Source organism: Pimephales promelas, chromosome 3 (assembly GCF_988280905.1).
Source record: "Pimephales promelas chromosome 3, fPimPro1.hap1.1, whole genome shotgun sequence".
Taxonomy (NCBI): domain Eukaryota; kingdom Metazoa; phylum Chordata; class Actinopteri; order Cypriniformes; family Leuciscidae; genus Pimephales; species Pimephales promelas.
In genome coordinates, this window is record NC_142771.1 from 19,971,148 (window position 1) to 19,992,904 (window position 21,757).

Consider the following 21,757-nt stretch of genomic DNA (forward strand, 5'->3'; position numbering starts at 1 on the left):
TTTACCCTCCCCGGGGGATGCTCAATAATCCTGTCCAGATCACTTAAGTTAATTCTATTAAACTTCCATCTGACTAGCGCTTCAAATTAAACAAAAACAAAAAGCGTGCACACACAAAATACAGGAACACAGCATTTCATCTACATGCTGTTAATTGCTGCAGTAGAATGCATTTTCACACAATAGATCAATTTGGTCTTCTGTCAGCAGAAAGAATATGCAGAAGGTAGAGAGGGATTAGTAAATCAACTGGACAAAAAGACGGCACAGCACTTAGAAATGTAATTAAAGTAAAGAACAGAGGAGGAGGGCATTTAAAGGAGCAGTACTCCAAAACAGCATTATTCTATCAACATTTCTGTTATCATCTAAAAACAAACCTGTTCACTTGAATATCCCTTGGCTTTTACACTTACTGAAGTGTACTAATCTGGTGTAACAAATAATGGTGCACGTGTCCATACACACTTATGATCTATGAAATAGAGTGGATTTTACTGTGCTTAAGGAGGAAAAACACATGTTATTTTTTATTATAAAAGCTGGGTAAGTTACCTCAGTATATAACTAGTTTGCTGATATATTGCTGTATAAATTGTACCAGGATCAACAGAAAAACATTTACTCAAGATACCATTTTCCCACACAAAGCTTGGCAGATCTGCCTTTTCCAATCTAGTACGTATACATGGAAGTACCTTTTTATAGTACAATGTCAATTACAATGAATTAAAATGACTTGTGATTTCAGATATTATAATCATTTGTATATCCAATCCACCTCTTGTTTAATAAGAGTTTGGTTTGTAATTACTTTCTGAATATTTATAAAAACACTGAGAAATAATACTAAATCCTGCTACATGTTTAGTGCAGCTACACCTTGGCTTGTAGATCTCAAATGAAATGCTGACAAACAACAACAAAATAACTGGAAATTTGTTGACAAAACCAAAACATCTAAAAACAGTCAAATAAATTTCAGTGTGATTTTTTTTAAATAGCCGCCATGAATACTGCATTAAATATTTCTGTTCATATTCATATTTTACCAAAGCAAATAACTAGATGGTATATTGAAAATATATTAGATAGGATACATGCATTGCATGTCACATGACATGTTTTAATTAAATATAAACAAGACTCACTTGTGGTGGGTGGACTTTATCCTTCCCCTTCTTCCTCTGATTTGATTTAGCAGCTTTGGGGTAAACAAGCAGATTTTCCTGCCACCTAAATCAAAAAAAATACTGTCAAATTCATAAATAGGACAGACCCCCAAAAAACCACCCAGGCTGGAAATCACACTAACATGCAAACTCAAACAAGCATTCTCTTACTTCTGCTTTTTGGACATCCCTCTTCTAGACTAAAAACCTCTGCTTGCAAAGAAGTAAAAAATTACGAGCAATAAAAGAACAAGCCTGAACAACCCCAAAAGAAACCGTTCTAAACTGGTGTACTCAACACAGAAACACATGCACACACTAATCCGAGATTCCTTGACACCTTCTATTACACTCTTAAGGGATTAGGTCAGCCTGGCTGAGATTTACTGATTTATAACACTTAAGCAGAAACAGCGGGATCAGACAGAGAGAGAGAGATGCTTTCAATTGAACTAAGAGAACAGAGTGGAGATCATGACACAAAAACAGGACATTTAACAGCCTGACTTGGCCTCTTTTGTTCTATTACATCACAACATATTTGATAGCATACCATAAATGTTAATGGATGTATGTATATATATATATATCAAGTGGGATCAAAATTAACTAATTAAGTAGTAACTGTTACGTGTGGCTAAGTTCACATTACAGGTCAGTGAATGTATTACCTACTAATGCTCAAGCTGTCTGTGTTCTCTGTTCGGATGTAGTAGTCTCTGTTAGTGAAACACAACCTCAGACAGTTCTGGAAGCCAGTTTGAGATGAAGCATCACAAATCTCACGACACTGGATCATATTCAAACTTCCTTGAGGCAATGTACCTGGCTAGATAAAACATTGCATAGAGCAGGAAACATTTTAAAGTCACCATGAAGACGGTCAATTTGGAAAATTGAAAAATAAAAGTTGACAATTATTGGTTTTTAGGGAATATTATCTGTGTACATCATTCTTTTTTTCATGCCTCCTTATAATATTTACTCGAAATAACTGTCCCTCCCTCTTGCAGAGACATCCCTTCTCTTCTCTGATGAAGTGTTTACTGACATGAGGGCGGGACAACCCGTCACTCACATGAGATCACAATAGCAAACCACAACTATCCAATCAATTCCCAATGGGCAAAATCCAGTCCCACTCTGCATTTTTTCTTGTTTGAGAAAAGACTTTTGCTTCATCAGTTTCATGCTAACTTTTTTTTTTTTTTTGATAATTATAAGCCTTACCTTCTTGTTAAAGACAATGACTGCGTTATTTGCTAGAAGGTGATTTTCATAAATCTTGAGCTTTTATTTATACTAATGTGATAAATAGCTTTTTACTTCTGGTGATTGCATTTAGGCTTCAAAATTTATAAAGGTTAGGGGTGTAACGATACTATCAAGTCATGATTCGATATATACTGTATATCACGATACTAAACTCACAATACGAAATTATTGCGATACTCCATCCAAGACATATGGTAAGGTTAACAAAAAATGTACTGTTGATTAAAATGCAAAATATGAATTGGTGCTTGTAAACCAATGCATCAGACAATGGTCAAACCATAATAAAAATACTCATGATTCTCGAGCTTAAAATCCAGAATTATTTTAAATTAATATGCTTGCACTCTGTCACTGACTAGATAGATTTAAAATAATGTTTGCCACTTTTTACTGGTAACATAAGACATTTGGCATTATATGAGGACCCACAAATATTCCCCCCAATGCATTATTATCCATTATATTCAACATTACATATAGTAGTTTAATGTAGTACTGACACTACAACTCTGTAAACTTTTTCTATCACAGTTATTTTCATTTTGGGTGAACTATACACAATATGTATTGTCACTATCCACGATACATAGTTGCCTTTTTGTATTGCGATATATTGTGACACGATATATTGTGACACCTCACCATTTGTTGAGAGCACAGAACCTATTTTCTGCAATAAGGCAAAAGCCAGTGGGAAAAAGCCTATTGTTTTTTTGTTTGTTTGTTTTTTCTTCGAGGGAACCAGGGTGATGCTAACTTCCAGGTTGGCCTACAAAAATACATCACCACAGTTCTCTATTAAAGATATTGTTAAATTGCATTCAGTAGTATGTATAATATCAAACTTAATTTTTCTGGTCTAGTAGCAGTAATGGGGTTTCATAAGCTTGATATAGTGGGAAAAAAGATAAACAGTTTGAAAACACTGGATTAAAAACCTCACCATCTTATCCAGAGAATAGCATAGAAGCCCATGCTCGTAAAGCACAAAATATCTCCTCTGCCATTTCTATAACAGAAACGGGCAAGAAAGATCAATGCTACACATACAACATCGATGTATAAATATAAAGGCCCTGTATCTGATGGAAATAATCTCTATAGTAGCCTACTGCCAGTGCCATCACCTGGTTCGTGTGGCCAGAACTGCTGAAGTCAGTGTCCTCTGGGGCCAAGAGGAGCCACCCCTCATGAACAGGCTTAGTCTGGGACAGAGAGAGAAAGAGACTCTATTATTTATTCTTTAAATAATAGAACATAAAAAGATCATAGCATTCTCCAGCATTTTTTTTTTTTAAAGTAAAGAAAGTATACTCACCTGATACAGATCTGCTTCCCTGAGTTTGTGTGAATCCACGGTTTTAAAGCAGTTTTGACATTTACTTTTATTAAAGATGTTCGCCTGAAAGCGATGACACCGATTCTCGCGTGAGGAAAACATCGCGTTTTGCAAGAGACTACAAAATGTGCTTTTTATAAAACTAAAATCACAGGGAAACTAATGAGGTCATCAAACTAAACTGACGGTGGCTTTAAAACAAGTAAGGGTTTCACGTTGTCTTCATTTATTAATGGTGTCGGTGTCGTTCATGTTTTATCTTCCTACCCCGCGAGCAAAAGGTCTTTCAGTCACTTAACTGATGATTAAAACATAGGATGCAGAGTTCAACTCTTCTAGAAACGTTTTGATCCACAGAACTTACATTAGAAGCTCAAACAAACCAGACACCGACCTGCAGCAACAAAGTCACTTGTAGTATGTGTGAACCATCTAATAGAAGCGGGGATTTCGATTCATCCCAAATGATTCGAATCTTTTGACTTCGTTCACTAGAAAGATTCATTAACAATGATTCACGGACCTATGTGGAAGCCCCATACTAAACATTTCTGCAGATTGTAAAAACTGTAATTCTACAATTCTCTGCGTATAAGAAACACATACTTTGATGTCAGTTTTTAATGGTTTAAACTTTAAATTTTTACAGTGTAGAATACTGCTATCTATGTGTGCAAATGATGTCACTACATTTTATATTTAATCCAGCAAGTGACATCTGTGTGAAAAGCTATCTTTTTCAAATGATATTAATTGTACATGTTTCAATTAATTAAACCAGTGAGATGGAAAGGTCAAGTTCTGTACATTGCATTCTGGCATACATCCCCAGTGCAGTGTGTTCTGGTTGTATACTGCTAATTGTTGTCAAAAATGATTTAAAAAAAAGAAGAAAAAAGAAAAGAAGAAGAATACTTTCTTTTTTCATTCATTTTATTTATCATTAAAATACAATATTTAAAGGAATATATGGGGTTGAATTTATATAAGTGGTAATGGTGAAATAATATATAACATAAAAGCAACAGAGATCATTATGGTTAAATTGCCTAGATCTTGATTCATGCCACATTTGTCTGTTAAAGCATTGGTATGAATGTTTGTCTGTATGTATGAGTGAAAGTGATATCCATTAAAATTCCCCATCCTCTGCTTTCAGATCAACTTTCATCTTCTGTTTCTTCATTATGGCCTCCAACTCAGTGGCCTTCCGCACATCCTGCAAACGAGAGATACAGATATGAAGATAATCATCTTTCAATTCTTATCATTTCTCTCTCCTTTTTGGTTTGTTCTGTTTATTACACTTTATGACACTTTAATCATTCACTGAGAGAAATCAAGTTTGAGAAGTTCTGACAAATCACTTTATACTAAAGACTATTCAATTTCTGTAAATGAAAATGCTATTCACTACATTTTGCTTTTGGTTGAATTACCTAGTTAAACACTGTAAAACCTAACACTGAAAGTCACTAAACGATATGAGTTGTCGTAACTTATTTTTAAAAAAAAGTTCATTTCACTCAATAAAAAATGTGATATTAACTCAAAAAACTCGGAACTTAACTCAGAACTTAAAATTAAATATTTATTTACTTTGTTTAATGTTTCTTTGTTTAAAGTCAGCATGAAATGAAAGTTGTGATAGTCTATCTCCCCTATTGTGACATATATCCGAGTGAAACAGCTTCTCAAACAAGAAGAAATGTACACTCCCAAGCAAAGAAATGGGCCAAGCCAAAAATGGCACAATATTTAGTGGCTTTTAATGATCCAAACCATTTTAATCACGAATCTTTGGTCAGGAAATTACCGTAGATAAAGTAACTCAGCACAAAATAGCCTTCCCCTTTGTTTTCTTTAAACTTGCTGACAGCTTTTTATGGGAAGAAGAGTCAGTGTTGTTCCACTTAATGTTAATGGCTTCAAACAGTTCATGGTGGAAAAATGTCTCCCAGTTCGTTCGAGCATTGTCTTTTTGAAAAATACCATCTGATCATTCCTCTTTAGATAACAACTTTTCATTTGTGGGAAGCAAGTCTTATTCTCCTGTGCCCTAAAGCATTAAATTACTTTTCACAGTGAAGTAGCTCACCAATACCAGCAGCTAAAAAGGCTCCCCACACAATGACACAGTCTCTTCCTTCACACTTCACTGAGGTTGAGATGCAGTTTTCATTATATTTCTCAGCAGATTTTTGAAGACACCGCTCTGGAGCATCACCGTGCAACTGGTGTTTCATTGTGAACTTCCCATATGCTGCCAAAAAACTTCATTCTGTCTCTGATGTTTTTCTGAGACAGCAATGGCTTTTTACATAGTGTGCATTTGCTTAAATTTGGCTAATTTCCTGACCATTTATTTGTGGTTAAGTCAATTAAAAGCTTAGTGTTCGACCCTTTTGGGCTTGGCCCATTTTATTTTGCCCAGGAGTGTAGGGTGGGACTTGGTTTTGTCCATCTGGAAATAATTGGATGGTTGTAATTTGCTATTTCTGTGATCTCATGTAGGAGACAAGTTGTCTTGCTCTTGCACCGGTGAACAACACATCTTCAGAAAAGAGAAGTTGTAGCAAGAGGGAGGGGAAGTGTTTTTTTTTTTTTAAACTGCCGAAACATTATAAGGGATGAGAGGTATTCTGTGAGAATGCTTCTGGGAGTGAGCGATGTACCTCCAGCAGTGCTTTCTGCACCATGATCTGGCTGTAGACTCTGATGCCCTCATCTGGACAAACGTGGCGCAGCTCCTCCTTATTCAGTGAGAAGAGCTGAGCTCCCGTTAAGACACCCAGACTCCGTACAGCGCTGAGACAGAGATAGAGATCACAACATGAGCAAATTTCAGAGATCTTAGATCAGTGTTAGCTCCAGATGTGTGTGTTTTACTCACTAATCTTTGAAGCCTTTGGCCTTCAGCCACTCCTGAACCTCAGCTGGGGGAGAGTGATAGTCCAGCGGTGCCGTTGTGTCATTCGCTTTATTAATTACCACTGGCCGTACTGATGCTGCTCTACCATTGGCCAGTCGCTGCAAGAGCTCATCATTCATCAACATAGCTGTTAACACATAAATATTACAGTAAGAAATAAAATAAAATATACATTTGTGATATTTGGTGATTTGTGATAATTCTCTGATGAACATAACGTAAGGGACAATGTAAAGCCAGTCGGTCAATATAAAGAAATCGAAGAGAGTGCCATCAGGAGAAATCTTGTTTCATTCAGTGTGTAGTTATTATTAACTAAAACTAAACAAATTAATTGAGATAAAACTGAAAAAAAAAAAAACCATTTATTAGATTAAACTTAAACTTGATCTTATAAAGTTACCTAACTGAAATAAATAAGTTTATGCTAAAGTACTAAAATGACTAACTGAAACAAAAAAAATAATTAAAGATATAGAAATAATATAAAAAAACTAATGAAAATAACAGAAGCACATAAAATTAAATTTAAAATTAGATGAAACTAAAATGTAATGATATTATTAATACTAATAATATTCAAATGAAAGATAATTTAAGATGTAACTGTCACGGGTGCGGGTTCAGGCAGAAGGACGAACAGGCAGAGTCCAGAAAAGCTCCAATACAAAAGGTTTATTCTCAAATTAACAGGAAACAGGCAGGCGAAACACAGGGTGACATTCACATCGACCGACAAGGACAGACTGAATGGGAAGGAACTAAATACACACAGGAATCAAACTAAACGAGGTGAAAACAGGTGAAACAGAAGAATACAGGACGCTGAACGGGAGGCTGATGAGGGAGTGAGTTCAGGTGTGGAGACAAGAGGATCCTGGGAAGTGTAGTGCTGATGACAGGACAGGACGGTGCAGACGAAGACTGTGACAGTAACTAACAACTAATAGTATATAAATAATACTAAAATAACACTAGTATTATTCTAAAGGGGGTTTATTTAGTCTCCTTAGCTTGTTAAACAACTACCAATTACCAAATCATAACACTGATTTGAATTGAATTATTATTATTATGTGACGAAAAAAGAAACCCCAGAATGCTACATAAAACAAGAACACTGCTGCCAATAAAATGACCAAACAGTTTAGATAACGACTGACTTGTCAGAATCAATTATTCCTGAGAGTTGTGTACTATTTTATCAATAAAATGAATTCTGAATGACACAAAGCAGGTTTGCTCATTTTCTTGAATGCTATACTGAGAAATAATGACATCCTCTATAACCTCAAAGTATTTCACTTTTTAACCATACTTTGAGAAAAACACATTTGTGAGATTGAAGTGACAGGTTAGAAGTGACAGATTTACAAGTACTGCGGTGAGAGACATTACCTGTCTCTCCTTCGCCACCAATTGGTGGCATACTTTGAGGGCGTGGATCAGAGCGGACTGCTTTTTCGCCTGAGGAATGGGGTGCAGCATAAAAAGACATTGCTCTCGGTGGAGAGATGGGAGCTTTCTATAAAAGAATGATAGGAATTAGTTTGTGACTGAGCATGTGAGGGTGTTATGTGTTGCTGATTGCATGCATGCGTGCATGATTCCTTTACCATGGACTGGTTGCGCATTACTATGTTGGAAGTGTCAACTTCTGCGTGATTGATCGGCTCAAGGATATTGTGTGGAACAAAGCCTATCTGACCGTAATCATTCTTGCATTTCCACCATCGCTTTGATGACTCTAGCACCTGAGACAGAGAAGATAAGAGACGCAAAGTGATTGAAAATGAGGGGAAATGGAGTAAACTGGGAGCATGCTGCATGTGGATGCAAGGTACCTCCAGAGTATCTCCCTGCAAGACTGAGAGTTCACTACTGTTTCGTGCCACAAAGTCATAACTGCAGCGATACATCCTTTCTTCATTAGGAGGCAGAGAGTCTTCCATCCTAGACCATAATCACACACACACACACACACACACAATAAGAAAAAGTGCCATCACAAAGACACCACACACACACACACACACACAGCTGACTGGTCATTACTAACCCATCATGTTCCTGGTGTACAGTTAGACGTGCCTGATTAAGTACCCGAGGAAAGAGAAAAGAAGGTGATGAATGTGGTTTATACAATATAATACAATACAATATTTATAAAGCACAATTTAAAAACAACCGAAGTTGACTAAAGTGCTGTACAAGATAGAGAGAAGTAAAATGTATGACTTTGACTTTTTTTCCCCCAAACAACAAAACCCAAGCTGTAAAATAGGTGAAATGCAAAAAAGTAAAATCATAAAACTGCAAGTCAAAGAAAATAAATGAGTCTTGAGAGTAGACTTAAGAGTAGATCAAGTTTGGGCAGTTCTGATGTGATATACAGTTCTGGTTTTATTGTGGTTGTGCTTATCAGGGAGTGTAAGGTCTCATACCTGCTGAGACTGTATAAGAGCTTCATGTTTGTGCTGGGACTCTATGGGGTCCTCAATTGGTTGTCCATGCGCGTCTATGGCCATAGGCTGCCAACCATCCAGAAAGCCAGGTTTGTATGGAGACACAGTCTCACTGAGTTGAGAGCTGGCAAACACACATTGGAGATGGTCAACCAATCTTAAAGGTGCATTGCACAACATTTCATGTTCATGTCATTATGGGCTGAATGAGCCCTTCTCTGATCACTGCGATTGCCTCTATAATCCTGTACAGTGAAATAAATGAGAGGGATATGGGACGGAATTTGAGACTGGGCGTGACGTCACGTACGTTCACGCTCACCTGGCTATGTCTGGCAGGTTTGTGTATTCGCCGCCATTCTCCGTATCAGCAAAGACAACTCGAGCGACAAAAATGTCACCTTTCAACAAAAGTAGAAGATGGATTCAAAGAGACCGGCTTGTTGTTCATTCCAAACCCCAACACAAACTCCACGTAAGACAAAGAAAACAAACTTTTGTCTAGTGCCACCAAAAGGGCCAAATTAGAGTCAGACAGGTGTCGGAATGAGACGCGAGTCAACATCGGGAAGGCTTTCAACAAATGGAGAGATCTCTGGTCTGCTCTAGGGCTCAAACGGTGAATGTGATTTCACCAAGTACCACATGTTCCTAGATCAATATCTTTGTTGATCCTGGATCAACTTTCCAATCAACTAATCAGATTTGAGGGACAAGTTTACAGTTTATGTCAAGTTTAGGCTTTGAACCAGGGTGAAGTACTTAAACATCAGTGTTATTCACCTATCATTACCCTCTGATTTTAGGGAAAAGTTATGGGTAGGGATAAGTTTAGGGGTAGAGATTGGGTAAGGACAACGTTTTGGGACAGGAATTTGGAACAAAATATGTTGATCCAGGACCATGTCTTACTTGGCAAAATCACGGTGACCATCAGAAGTGGACAGTAAGCACATAAAACAGTTCAACATGGAGATACTGGAGATACTACCCCCGTTTTCCCCTCACACATAAGTGTGCAATTTACTCAAATGCCTTTCCTTTCATATATTTAAAATGACTTGCAGATTTATAACTTTATTACATCTGAAGACATTATGACTGTAACAAAAGATTTCGGCGGCTGATGCTCCTTTGGTTATGAACAGTTTCGCTTGTCGCCAGAGGGGGCATAGTTCTGCAAAAGCTCAGAGACTTGCGCAATCCTTCTTTAACTAAGGGAGAATTTACCCTTTTATGATGTGCTTTTGTGCCTTTTTTGAAGCTCAAACATACCATCCTCATTCTTTGAATGTAATATCAAATTCAATGTAGCAACTAGCACTTATTTTTTGATCTTTTATGTTCCACAGAACAAAGAAAGTTATACAGGTGGAACAACTTGAGGGTGAGTAAATAATGAAAGAATTAACATTTTTGGGTGAACTACAGTATTTAAGCAGGGTTCAGACTCAAAGCAGATATTCTAATAGTATTATTTCCATTCAAGTTTGAATTCAACAATTTTGTTACTGACAATGGCTGGGTCCAGTTTGGCCCGAGTGACATCCACAGTTGTTTCTCTTGCTCATTTAGATTCTGCTGTAGTAGAGAGATCGCTCCACTGGTCAGAGCAGGGCTGGAGACCGTTGCTGCCATAGGAGCACCTGTGGTCTTCACCATCTGGTGAACATATAACAACAAACCGTATACTAATACCATATAATATGGCGATTACAAATCCTTTCCTTATTTTGTGGAAAAGCTAGCTGTAGTTTTTGAATTAAGCATTTGAATTTTAGTGTTTAGGTGTGTCTCTATATGTGTGTGTGTGCAATTCTATTACCAAGTGCAAAGGGATGAAGACGTGGTGCAAGAGTTCTTCTGAGTTTGGCTCTGAGATTTTCGTCTTTAGGCGGTCCTACAACAAACACACAGACATCTGCATTAGGCAAGCAGTTTTATGAAGTTCTTAAAGCTGTGATTTCTGCACAACTAGCCAAACCACCCCACATTGCAACACACACAAAAAAAAAAAATATGCAGGATTTAAAACGATGTATCAATATGCTATCTTACCAATAGACAGAAAGAATATTTAATCTTCTGAAAAATATCCACAAACTCCTGTTCTGATGGCGGTGTCGCTGTTTGTGCGAGAAAGACATCTAAAAACATAGATGTTTAATATTTATGATTTATGATGTTTCTGAAGGTCTTGATAAGGTTTGTGAATTATGGATGTCATCTCTCTCACCATCCTGCTTTTTATTCTTCTTGCTGTTCTTTTTGCGACTCTTTTTCATGCTCCGTTGCTCCAGATCATTCTTAGCCACTGCTGTCATCTGCAGACGGCCCATGAAACGCTCCACATCAGCAAAACAGTGATTCACCAACTCCTAACAGAGGGAGATATAAAAAAGGAGTAAGCTGTAAGGTTTTAAGCGATAAATACACATACACAAATGCAGTGGCTTTCCATGTTGCTTTTAAGCACTTTCATTTACTCTTCCTTCTAAAACTAAAATCCAAGTAACATCATATTTTTTAGGGGGCAACTTGTCACAATTTTTATTGAGGAAAGTTGTCATGTGTTTTACCAACGCATTCTCATCCTAGGGCGTCATATAGTGACGCTTTTGACAATGCGTAGGCTATACATCCAACGCACATGGCACCCTTTAGCATCAATATAATACGCTTTGGTTATGGGTAGGTTTAGGTCTGGGGTAGGGTTAGGGTTAGACCGCTAGGAGCCTATACATATGCAGCCATATATATGTCTGCGGTCTCATATTGACGGTAAAGGATGGATGTACAGTATATGCATTGTCAAAAGCTTCAATATATGATGCCTTCGCCTTGGGATGAGAACGGCCTGGTTTTACAGATTGTGATTTCATTAACCACAGATTGTGATTTCATTAACCATAATTTTGCTGTTCAAAATAGTATCACATTTTTCTATCATAACTTTTACATATTTTCCTGAATTGTCTTATCTTTTTATTTGTCATTTTGCTAAAAAAAAGACCTATAATAGGATGTTTAAAGCTACACTGTGTGATTTTTACCACCATCTAGCGGTGAAAAGGTATATGACCATCTAGTGAATATTAGTTTCTGTTCCTCTCAATTACGATTTCGTTTTAACTCCTACGGTGGCCAATGAAGTCCAAGATTAACATGGCTTCCAGTTTGACCTTGCGTCCATGAGTGTTGACTCAAACGTAAACGCGAAAGGCGAAGCTTGAATTAACGGGTATGTCCCTCTTTGGCTAATGTACTTTCAAGATGGAGGGGCAACATGATGACCGACATATGTATTTTCAATGGCATATTAAATATATAGTAAATATACATTAATGAGCACATATATTTTTGAAAGAACTAAGTGTTTTTAGCTAAGAATAAACTAAAAGTGTAGCTTTAAAGGCAGCGTCCATAGTGACAGTTTACCCCATCTACCAAAAACAACGCGGTTTGTTACAACGTGCATTCAATGAACTGTACATTTTTCTGGGCAATAATGGTGAAAATAATTGTAAATTACAGAATTTGCAATTATTTTTGCAATTTATACAGAGAGTTTATACAGTTCATACAGAAACTCTTTTTAAATAAATGACTGAATGAATTAATAAATAAATAAATAATTAATCCTTCGAAATATTCAGGTAAAAGTGTGACAACTACGGTCTCTGCAAAACAAAACTAAAATACTGATGACTTTTTGGGGTCTGTGTTCTATCAAACAGGCAATGTTTTATGTAACAGTCAAACTTACAACTTCTCTCTGTGCGTGAATCAGATGTATATCCGTTTTCACTCCTCCATTTACTAAGATGAGCAATGAAATATATATAAAATGTACATTAATTGTCAAAAGTACATATTGCTGTGTATTTTTAATCAAACAGAAATACAGAAATGCATGAACATATACACACATGCAAATATACCTGTGGGATTGGGGTTAGAAGCTGCGTCATTTGGAGGTGCTTTGATCGACTTTGACAATCTCCTGGGAATAACTTGAGGAGCAGCCATCTAAGAGATTGAAAGAATGGGAAATGTAAAAAAAAAAGAAAAAGATAAATGAAGTTTATATAGAAAGTACTTAAACTACTGTATCTGTCATCCAATTCAAAACTTAAGTCACCTGCTCACACGAATAAGAACAAAATATTTTTGTATCTAATTAAATGATATCTCCAGTTCTTTGGTCACCAATTTATGTAAGACAAAACTTTCAACCTTTTAGTTAAGCAACATAAGGCTAGCACAGCCCATACCAAGGAGGATTTTAGGCAATGGCTATTGGGAAGAAAACAAAAGATACTGTAGACAGAACTGAATTGAGACAGAAAGTGAGAAGAAGTGCCATGAAACTTGAGAGAATCTCATTATAGGTTTTAATAAAATAATCCTCAAGACTTGGACTACCACAACTCCCTATTAACATGTCTGTTCAGATTTCTTTTTTTTTTGTTTGTTCTTTTTTTCATCAGAATGAATGCCTTTTTGTAAATCTGGTCTTGGCAAGATTGCTTGATTTCACTTATTCATTGTTTAAGACTCTGGGATAAAGAGGGTTGACATTCCACACATAATCAACACTGTAAATGATTTCTGTTGTTTTCACAGGATTATACTGTTTTTCTCAACAGTTTCTTACTGTATAATCTATGTACAGTAAGTTACAGTAGATTTAGTTGTTTTCACAGTATTAAATTGTTTTTTCAACAGTTATGTACTGTGCACACAGTTGACAGTATGTTACTGTAGAATTTCAATGCATTCTGGGAAATTATCAGTTACTGTTAATCTAAATACAGTGCAAATTGACCGCGAAAAACACCACACACAGTTCCACGGAAAAATTGCTAGCCTACTAATGTTATTCTTACATTTAAAATAAAAATGTAGCACTGGTTGACCATTAACAGTCATAATTTATGACATAATTTATGTCAGTGGGGTGTGCATGAAAGCATATTTGACTTTGGAAGAGTTTCTCTGTCGTGTCAGTGGTGCTGCTGTCTTTTCTGCCGACCTGCAACTTCTTCATCTGGTAAGTAATAATTCTTATAATGTGTATACGGATTCTAGCTAATAACTTTAAAGTTTTTTAGAATAGCTGACCACGATTTCTACATTCAATTTAATCTATTCTAGACATTTTAATATAATATGTATATGATAGGCTACTCTTCAATGTAGCCATTTGGGGCATGTTACTGTAAATTCAAATACATTAGTACGAAATGACCGCGAAAAATAACCACAACCAGCTGCCATTTTATGAAGAACTCTTCAGTTCCCTTATCTCTGTAAGAACGCGCAGTCCGTGCATCGCGTCGCTGTCGGCAACATTTTCGCCATACATATCTGGTTAGTAATTCATATTTTTATGCAAACCATATGAGTTACGTACGTTAACAGATTAACGTTAGAAAGAACTGGCCGCGGAATGTTATAAGCCTAGCATAAGTCAGACGCGGATTTCTTTCATCTTGATAGCCTAACTTACTTGATTAAATATGTGATTTTATTAACATATATTTCATATGTAACCTCTTATAAGGTCTAAATGGTCTAATCATTTTGTTATTTACCACGTTAAGTCGGTGAAAGCGCCTGCACGTTCATTATTTTATAACTTATGGGGTTAGGAATTGAAAATCGATATCCTGAAATCGGATATCCAAGGTTAGGATTCGGATTTATTGTTATACAATTAAAGTGTCAATTCCTCTTATTGATTTTTTCACGCTTTTTTTTCGTGTAAATCCTGACCTGGCGTTTTGCCATTTAACGTTAACGTTACCTCAGTGATAGCTGATGGACCACGGAAAGCGCCCAGGTGTATTTTTGTCCAAAATATTAAGTCATGTATCACACAAGCAAGATTTAACCTACGTTTTCACGTGATCGTAAATGAATTGATGTTGAGTTATGTTTCAGCTTGCGTTGCATTCAAAAGAAAAGAGTGGACGATAGAGATGAGTTATCTTTAGCCGTTCTTGGCATATTTATTTCAGCTGTTGACACTGACACATCAGTCTCTAATGAAGATTCTCTCAGTAATATGATCCTCTTAACTACGGTAAATCAACTTGGACAAACATAATAATAATACAAACGCATCCTCCATAGCCTATACTTTAGTGCCCTCTTGTGGCATAAACATATGCACAACACTGAACAGTATAGCATTGCATTATATTACACAGCATACAACTGAGGACATAATGAACATACTTTAACAATTGATTTTAAACAACAGTCCAACAAACAAGATTTTAGTATTAAGTGAATTACACTTTAGACATAATTTTGTCTGTTTTTGCTGTTTAGCCAAAACAACAACAACAAAAACGTACTGTATTTTAACTGTCTTGTCTGTTCTCCTTTTCCACAGGTGTGAGCTGTGCATGTTAAGAAGACCCCTATCCATCTTGACGACCGATGAATTGTAAATCTAATCTAATTTAATTATTCTATTTATCTAACTACTACTATACCTTGGTCCAGCACTGACCCACTGAGAACATTTTAAACAGATTATTATCCATCTGTGAATTTTGTCTATCTGCAAGTTGTTAAGAATTGTTGTGTGAAAATAAACGTTGTTGTACAGTTTAAGGTTTAATTGCATAAAAGCTTGGATAGAAAACTTCCTATTGCAAAAGTTAGAACATAAGTCTACATATAAATGATTATTAATACCATAATGCAAGTTTTTCATGGCACATGTGCATGATGAGGTTGTTTTGTGTTTAGTTTTTTTTTTTTTAAAGGACACTGGATAACTTGTCATTTTGTAATACTCATCTGGATTGGTGGTTTACTTGTCAAAGCTAGTTTATATGTGTCTCCCAGCCCTGCAAATCTGGTCCCTTAGATAGAAAGCAGCCAAAAACCCTTTAAAATCAGCAACTGACCAGTTAGACAGTCTATCTCAAACCAATAGACAATCTTAGACTAGTTTAAGCTGTTTTACCCCAGCAGGGAGTGGGTGGATGAGTTGTTATGAACTATCTTTCTAATAGATTGATCAGATAGCACCCCTTTAATCTTTTCTATTTTACCTGATATTTTTTTGCATGTATTTATGCATAATTGTTCATGATTGTCATGCATGATTTTTATTGTATTATATTACATTTTTATTATTAATGTATTTAATTGTATTAATGTATTTAAATGTATATTATAAATGCGCTAATGTGTTTGAAAATACACAATAAACCTTGTGCAGTTAAAGCTTCAATTGTTCTTTTTTCTATTTCCCATTAACAGTTAAAATAATATTTCTACGGATTTTCTACAGGTTACACAGTAGCACTATAAAATAAATACAATAACATTTCATACTATACAGTATTATTAAAAATTAACAGTGTAATTCTGTACTTTAACCCTTTGATGCGCAAGCTATGGATACCCCTTCTAATGCGCAACATGGGTCTAAAAAGACCCGTATTCATTTCCTATGGTATTTCAGTGATGGCTGAGTGTTTTCTTTGCTGAATCTTTAAAATATATGTATTTTATCATTTGTTATTCCAGGTTTTCATTAAATATCTTGTTTTTTATTTCCACAAATCATTGGGTTTATGTTTCCTTTCTTACTTTATAAACAAACACAGTTTTTGTATTTCTACATCAATTTTACATACATGGGTCTAAAAAGACCCGTATTCATTTCCTATGTTATTTAATGCATGGCTGGACTTTTCTTTTCTTTTTATCTTTTGAGATCAATTTATTTAAGCATTTAATATTCCATTATCTATAAATTTCATGATTTATAAATATATAAAAAAAAAAAAATTCAATTACCAAAAATATTATTTTATTATTTATTATTATTATTTTAGAAAATATTTTTTTCTTTTTTTTTCTAGGTTTTGTGTTACAATATCAAATGTACTTATCAAGCATAATAAAACAAAAGAATAAAGACAACATTTTGTTAAATTAATCATCTTAGAAGTAATTTAGACAACACATTTAACACTTGAAATGTTTATTTGCCACTTTGTCTCGCATAGCATTCACATATCACAGATAACTGATAACTGATAATAACACTGAAATTGAACTGTGGTGTAGTGTAACTGTATTGAATTGTGGTGAATGTGATCAAAGAAAAGAAAAGAAAAGAAAATCACACTGGTACAGCCGCATCTCAAATTGCCATCTTAGTGCTTACATGCCTCACAAATGACAGCTACATGTTTGTGCTCCTTGCACACAGGCCTGGTGCTCTGGGAACACCAGCTGCTGACTTTTCTGTCTTTAGCAAAGCTGGGCATCATTTCAATCATAGAATGATTTCAGTATAAGAATCATTTCAGCATATGAATGATTATGAACTGTTAGGCCTACTAAATGTAAATAAGCTTTAAAAAAACAATCTTTTTTTTTTAGTGTATAGTTAACATCTAGCTAGAATATGTCAACAGCTAGCTAGCTAATAGTATTGGACATGTTTCTCCTTCTCACAAGTAATTTCTCACTAGGATTACAAGGTCAAGGTAACCATAGCCTAATATTGAGATATTATGTTGTAATCTTTTACAATATAAAAAAAAATGTCTGTGGTTAAAATAAAAAAAGATTAATAATAATTTTTGACCCATGTATGTAAAATTGATGTAGAAAAAAAAAAAAAAACCCTAACATAATGATTTGTGGAAATTAAAAACAAGATATTTAATGAATACCTGGAATAAGAAATGATTAAAAAACATATTTAAATTAAAGATTCAGCAAAGAAACACTCAGACATCACTGAAATAACATAGCAAATGAATATGGGTCATTTTAGACCCATATATGTAAAATTGATGTAGAAATACAAAAACTGTGTTTGTTTATAAAGTAAGAAAGGAAACATAAACATAATGAGTTGTGGAAATCAAAAACAAGATATTTAATGAATACCTGGAATAAGAAATGATAAAAAACATATATTTTAAAGATTCAACAAAGAAACACTCAGCCATCACTGAAATACCATAGGAAATGAATACGGGTCTTTTTAGACCCATGTATGTTAAATTGATGTAGAAATACAAAAACTGTGTTTGTTTATAAAGTAAGAAAGGAAACATAAACCCAATGATTTGTGGAAATCAAAAACAAGATATTTAATGAATACCTGGAATAACAAATGATAAAATACATATATTTTAAAGATTCAGCAAAGAAAACACTCAGCCATCACTGAAATACCATAGGAAATGAATACGGGTCTTTTTAGACCCATGTTGCGCATTAGAGGGGTTGCTATACAAAAACTATTTTTATTCAAAAAGTAAGAAAGGAAAAATTAAAATAAGGATTTGCGATGATCAAAAACAAGTTAATTGAGGAATACCTGGAATACTGAATGATGAAATTAATTTCTTGCAAAGATATAGAAAATGAAAACTGAGTCGGGTCTATTTAGACCCATGTTGTGCATCAAAGGGTTAATATGGTAAGAAATTACAGTAAAATAATGTTATTTAATTTACAGTATGCTTAACAGTACTGTTGTTAGTGTTACAGTAATTTTACTGTTAAATGAAATACAGCAAGTACTGGATAATTGTTGCCAGTAAGTTACTGTTAATTTGACAAGAAATTTTTTACAGTGAACACATTAGTCCACATTAGCTTCTCATTCAGTCACATCTGGTATCTGACTAACAGAAAGCCATAAAAGATTGTCAGATCTTTGTGATCAATGAGCTTCTTGATCGTGGGCTGTAACAGTCACTGGACATTTCTTGTTAGGATAAAATATCATGTTCAGTCCTGCAAGTAATGTAATAAAGTAAAAAATACATTATCACAGTTACAAAGAACGATTTCCAAAACGGTTTTCATTATACATTTTACAGCTGGATTCGAATGTCCGAGGCCACTCGTAAAAATGTTGTTGTTTTGTGTATTTTTCCATTTCCTTCAGGATCCCCGCAGGACAAGCAGTTTGAAAAATGTATGGATAATTGGGAAAAAATCTAATTAAATGATATAGCCACTGGACCACATAACAATTTGAGTCTTAGTTCAACAGTTAAATGACCCTGTTCTCCAGCATGATTAATTTGAAATGATCTACTGAGCATCTTGTGCTTCAGGGGAAGCAAGGACATCTTACCGTTTGTCAAAAAGGGTTCACATGACCAATGTTACAAATGTACTTATTTGATTAGTGACCTATAGTGCAAGAATCTAAAACATTTATTCTCCATTTTAATGTTATAATTCTTTGTTTAAAACATCTCAAAATCATACACCTTCCTTTTATTTCAAGGTTTAGATTATATTTCAAATTTTAACCTCCACTGTATTCCTGAAAACTCCAACTAAAACTTTTTTTTTCAACTTTTAAACAAAATCACTGCATTGACTGAGCACTCATCTGTTTAGGAGGTGTGGCAGCATCTATGTTCAGGATTTCTAACACAGCTGGTATTATTAGCCGCGATCTATTCAACAATTTGTTTGCATTCACACTGCCATGTCATTGTTTCGCCAAATAATAGGAACCACAACCAGACACAAAATACGACAAGATAGCAGATTACAGCGCACTGAACGTTGCTGTAGTTCAGCGAATTAGGTTAAATCCTTGAGGGAAAGCATTGATTTACCACTGTGGATCACAATTAGCCTCTCCATGTGACAATAAAAGCAATAGATCAGTTGCCTAATTTCTAATATTAATGTAAAGTCTCAATTTCTTTAAATGTTTGGTTTAAAATAGTCTTACCGTGTGTTTGATGTGTACACCTTCTTCTGTCACATATTCTGTATACACCTAATAGAGAAATGCAAGAACAAGAAAAACGAGTTGATCTGTTTAACTTGAAGAAAACCTGGACTTCCTCTCTCTCTCTCTCTCGTCTGAGTTTCAGGATATGAAGAGCACAGAAACCTAGTGGAAGTGTGTTAATAGGCTACAGTACATTCCAGTGACTGCATTCCTCTGAGAGGCAGTAAACGCAATAGATCTTCAGATAGATTTTTTATGAGAGTAAAATAAGAAACTTTGATGGGCCTGAAATAGATTAAAACAAGAAAATATTAAAGTAACACATGTATTCACACATAAAGACAAGTGAAAAATATTAGTTAATACTCACGTTGCCACAAAGGTGAAGAACTGCGTTGTTGCTGCTTCAGTTCAGAGTGTTCAGGCTAGGCTTGTTTGTCTAGATCTGTCTCCTCTCACCCTCCCTATGTCTTTATTTTGTTAGTCCACTGTTCCTCTATCACTTCCAGGTGAAATGAAAGCTTTAGTGTAAAGTTCGGCCAGGAAGACTTTCTAGCCTATCCAATCACTTTCTAATACTTGGAGTAGGCTATAAAAGATTGTTACTTACGCATGTTTGAGTTTGTAGATGATGTCGCAAACATTCACCTCCATCCTCCCCACCCCCACCAGGATGGTCCCTGTCCAATTCCTCCTCGGGGGTCGGTTGCGCCCCTGCCTTCATCTTCTGGCAGGAAGTGCAGAGTCCACTACCTTCCGAATGTGAACTACAGACGGGGCTTGGGCCAAAGAACTTTACCATCCAATATTTTCATTTTCTAGTCCATTAATTAATAAAGGTCATCGTTATATCATCTCGCCTTCCGAATCTTTCTGGTAGAAATGCTGTTACCTCAGTGCTCAGTGTTTGCCATATACTTTTCTTTATCAGTTTATGCAGTGTGTGCTGTCATCGCCCAATACAATTAGTGATAATGTCTTACAACAACGTACTTGTTGCACAGTTTATAATGTAATGGCTAATGGTGTTGCTGTTTTTTGCTTTTCAAAAAAAGAAACTTTCTTTGAAATATTTGTTCTGAAATTCTGTAAATGTAGCTCATTCAATTGTTGTAAATTGTGCAAAACTATCAATTTATTATTTCAGTTAAACATAATCAGGAAACAGCTATCATTATTGGGAAGAATTCTCACTTGCAGTGACTGTGTTATTTTGATAAGGATTCTGTCTTTTGCCTTGATTAGACACAAAGATAGATTTAGACACACAACCTTTAAAGGGGTCATATAATGGTACATGCACTTTTACAAGTTGATTGTACTGAAATGTATGTTGGCAGTGCCAAAAGTGTAAACGGGAAAAATGAAGGTCAGAAGAATACACACAGATCCTATTTATTTTGCGTGAAGCTGCAGCTTCAAAATAGCCTACATGAATTACACTTACGAAAAACAGTTAAATGCTTAAATATTGTTTTCTTACACTTGATTGATTTACACCTTTACAAATCTTCTCTTGCGCATGCAAAGTTAAGTTACGCTTGCAATCTTGTTTAATTTCACTAATCTTACCTACACATGAGATTTTTTTTTATGGCATCATTACAAGTAACTTTCCCCAACACGGGTAGAATGACTAAATTAAATGCTAATGAAAAAAGTGTCAAAAAAACAGAACAAGATGCATTTGTTGATTTGTCTTTTGTTTCACCAGCCCATTGTCAGTGTATTCATAGCAATTGGCGCACTAATTCTGTGTTCAAAATAGGACTAATTTTCAGCAGCCAGTTGTTTAAAGGAGTAGTTCACTTTAAA

General features: G+C 35.2%; 2 protein-coding genes across 8 annotated transcripts in view; both read right to left on the reverse strand.

Annotated features, from left to right (window-relative positions):
- The window catches only part of LOC120489368 (uncharacterized), a 17,526-nt gene extending 13,315 nt beyond the window's left edge, over positions 1-4,211 (reverse strand). For both annotated transcript variants that reach the window (XM_039686126.2, XM_089128451.1), the window contains exons 1-5: positions 3,769-4,211; positions 3,578-3,655; positions 3,394-3,459; positions 1,844-2,001; positions 1,152-1,236 (exon numbers count right to left, since the gene is read on the reverse strand). In XM_039686126.2, coding sequence (XP_039542060.2) covers positions 1,152-1,236; positions 1,844-2,001; positions 3,394-3,459; positions 3,578-3,655; positions 3,769-3,891 — 510 coding nt within the window. In that variant the 5' untranslated portion in view covers positions 3,892-4,211. The remainder of the gene's footprint in view (positions 1-1,151; positions 1,237-1,843; positions 2,002-3,393; positions 3,460-3,577; positions 3,656-3,768) is intronic.
- Positions 4,212-4,719: 508 nt separating this feature from the next.
- eps8l1a (EPS8 signaling adaptor L1a) lies at positions 4,720-20,848 on the reverse strand. 6 transcript variants are annotated; one of them, XM_089128455.1, is made up of 16 exons: positions 20,313-20,848; positions 19,940-19,987; positions 13,128-13,215; positions 12,953-13,005; positions 11,423-11,564; positions 11,245-11,333; positions 11,012-11,086; positions 10,703-10,848; positions 9,163-9,310; positions 8,781-8,821; positions 8,566-8,674; positions 8,338-8,475; positions 8,120-8,246; positions 6,683-6,848; positions 6,465-6,597; positions 4,720-5,008 (listed from the first exon to the last, which is right to left on the reverse strand). In XM_089128455.1, the coding sequence occupies exons 3-16, from the start codon at positions 13,213-13,215 to the stop codon at positions 4,922-4,924; spliced, it is 1,542 nt and encodes a 513-aa protein (XP_088984581.1). In that variant the 5' UTR covers positions 19,940-19,987; positions 20,313-20,848; the 3' UTR covers positions 4,720-4,921. The 6 variants fall into 6 exon arrangements, with proteins under 6 accessions (XP_088984581.1, XP_088984579.1, XP_039541630.2 ...); XM_089128453.1 differs by having other exon boundaries at positions 19,940-20,227; positions 20,313-20,847; XM_039685696.2 differs by having other exon boundaries at positions 8,781-8,812; positions 9,166-9,310; positions 19,940-20,227; positions 20,313-20,846.
- Positions 20,849-21,757: the final 909 nt, after the last annotated feature.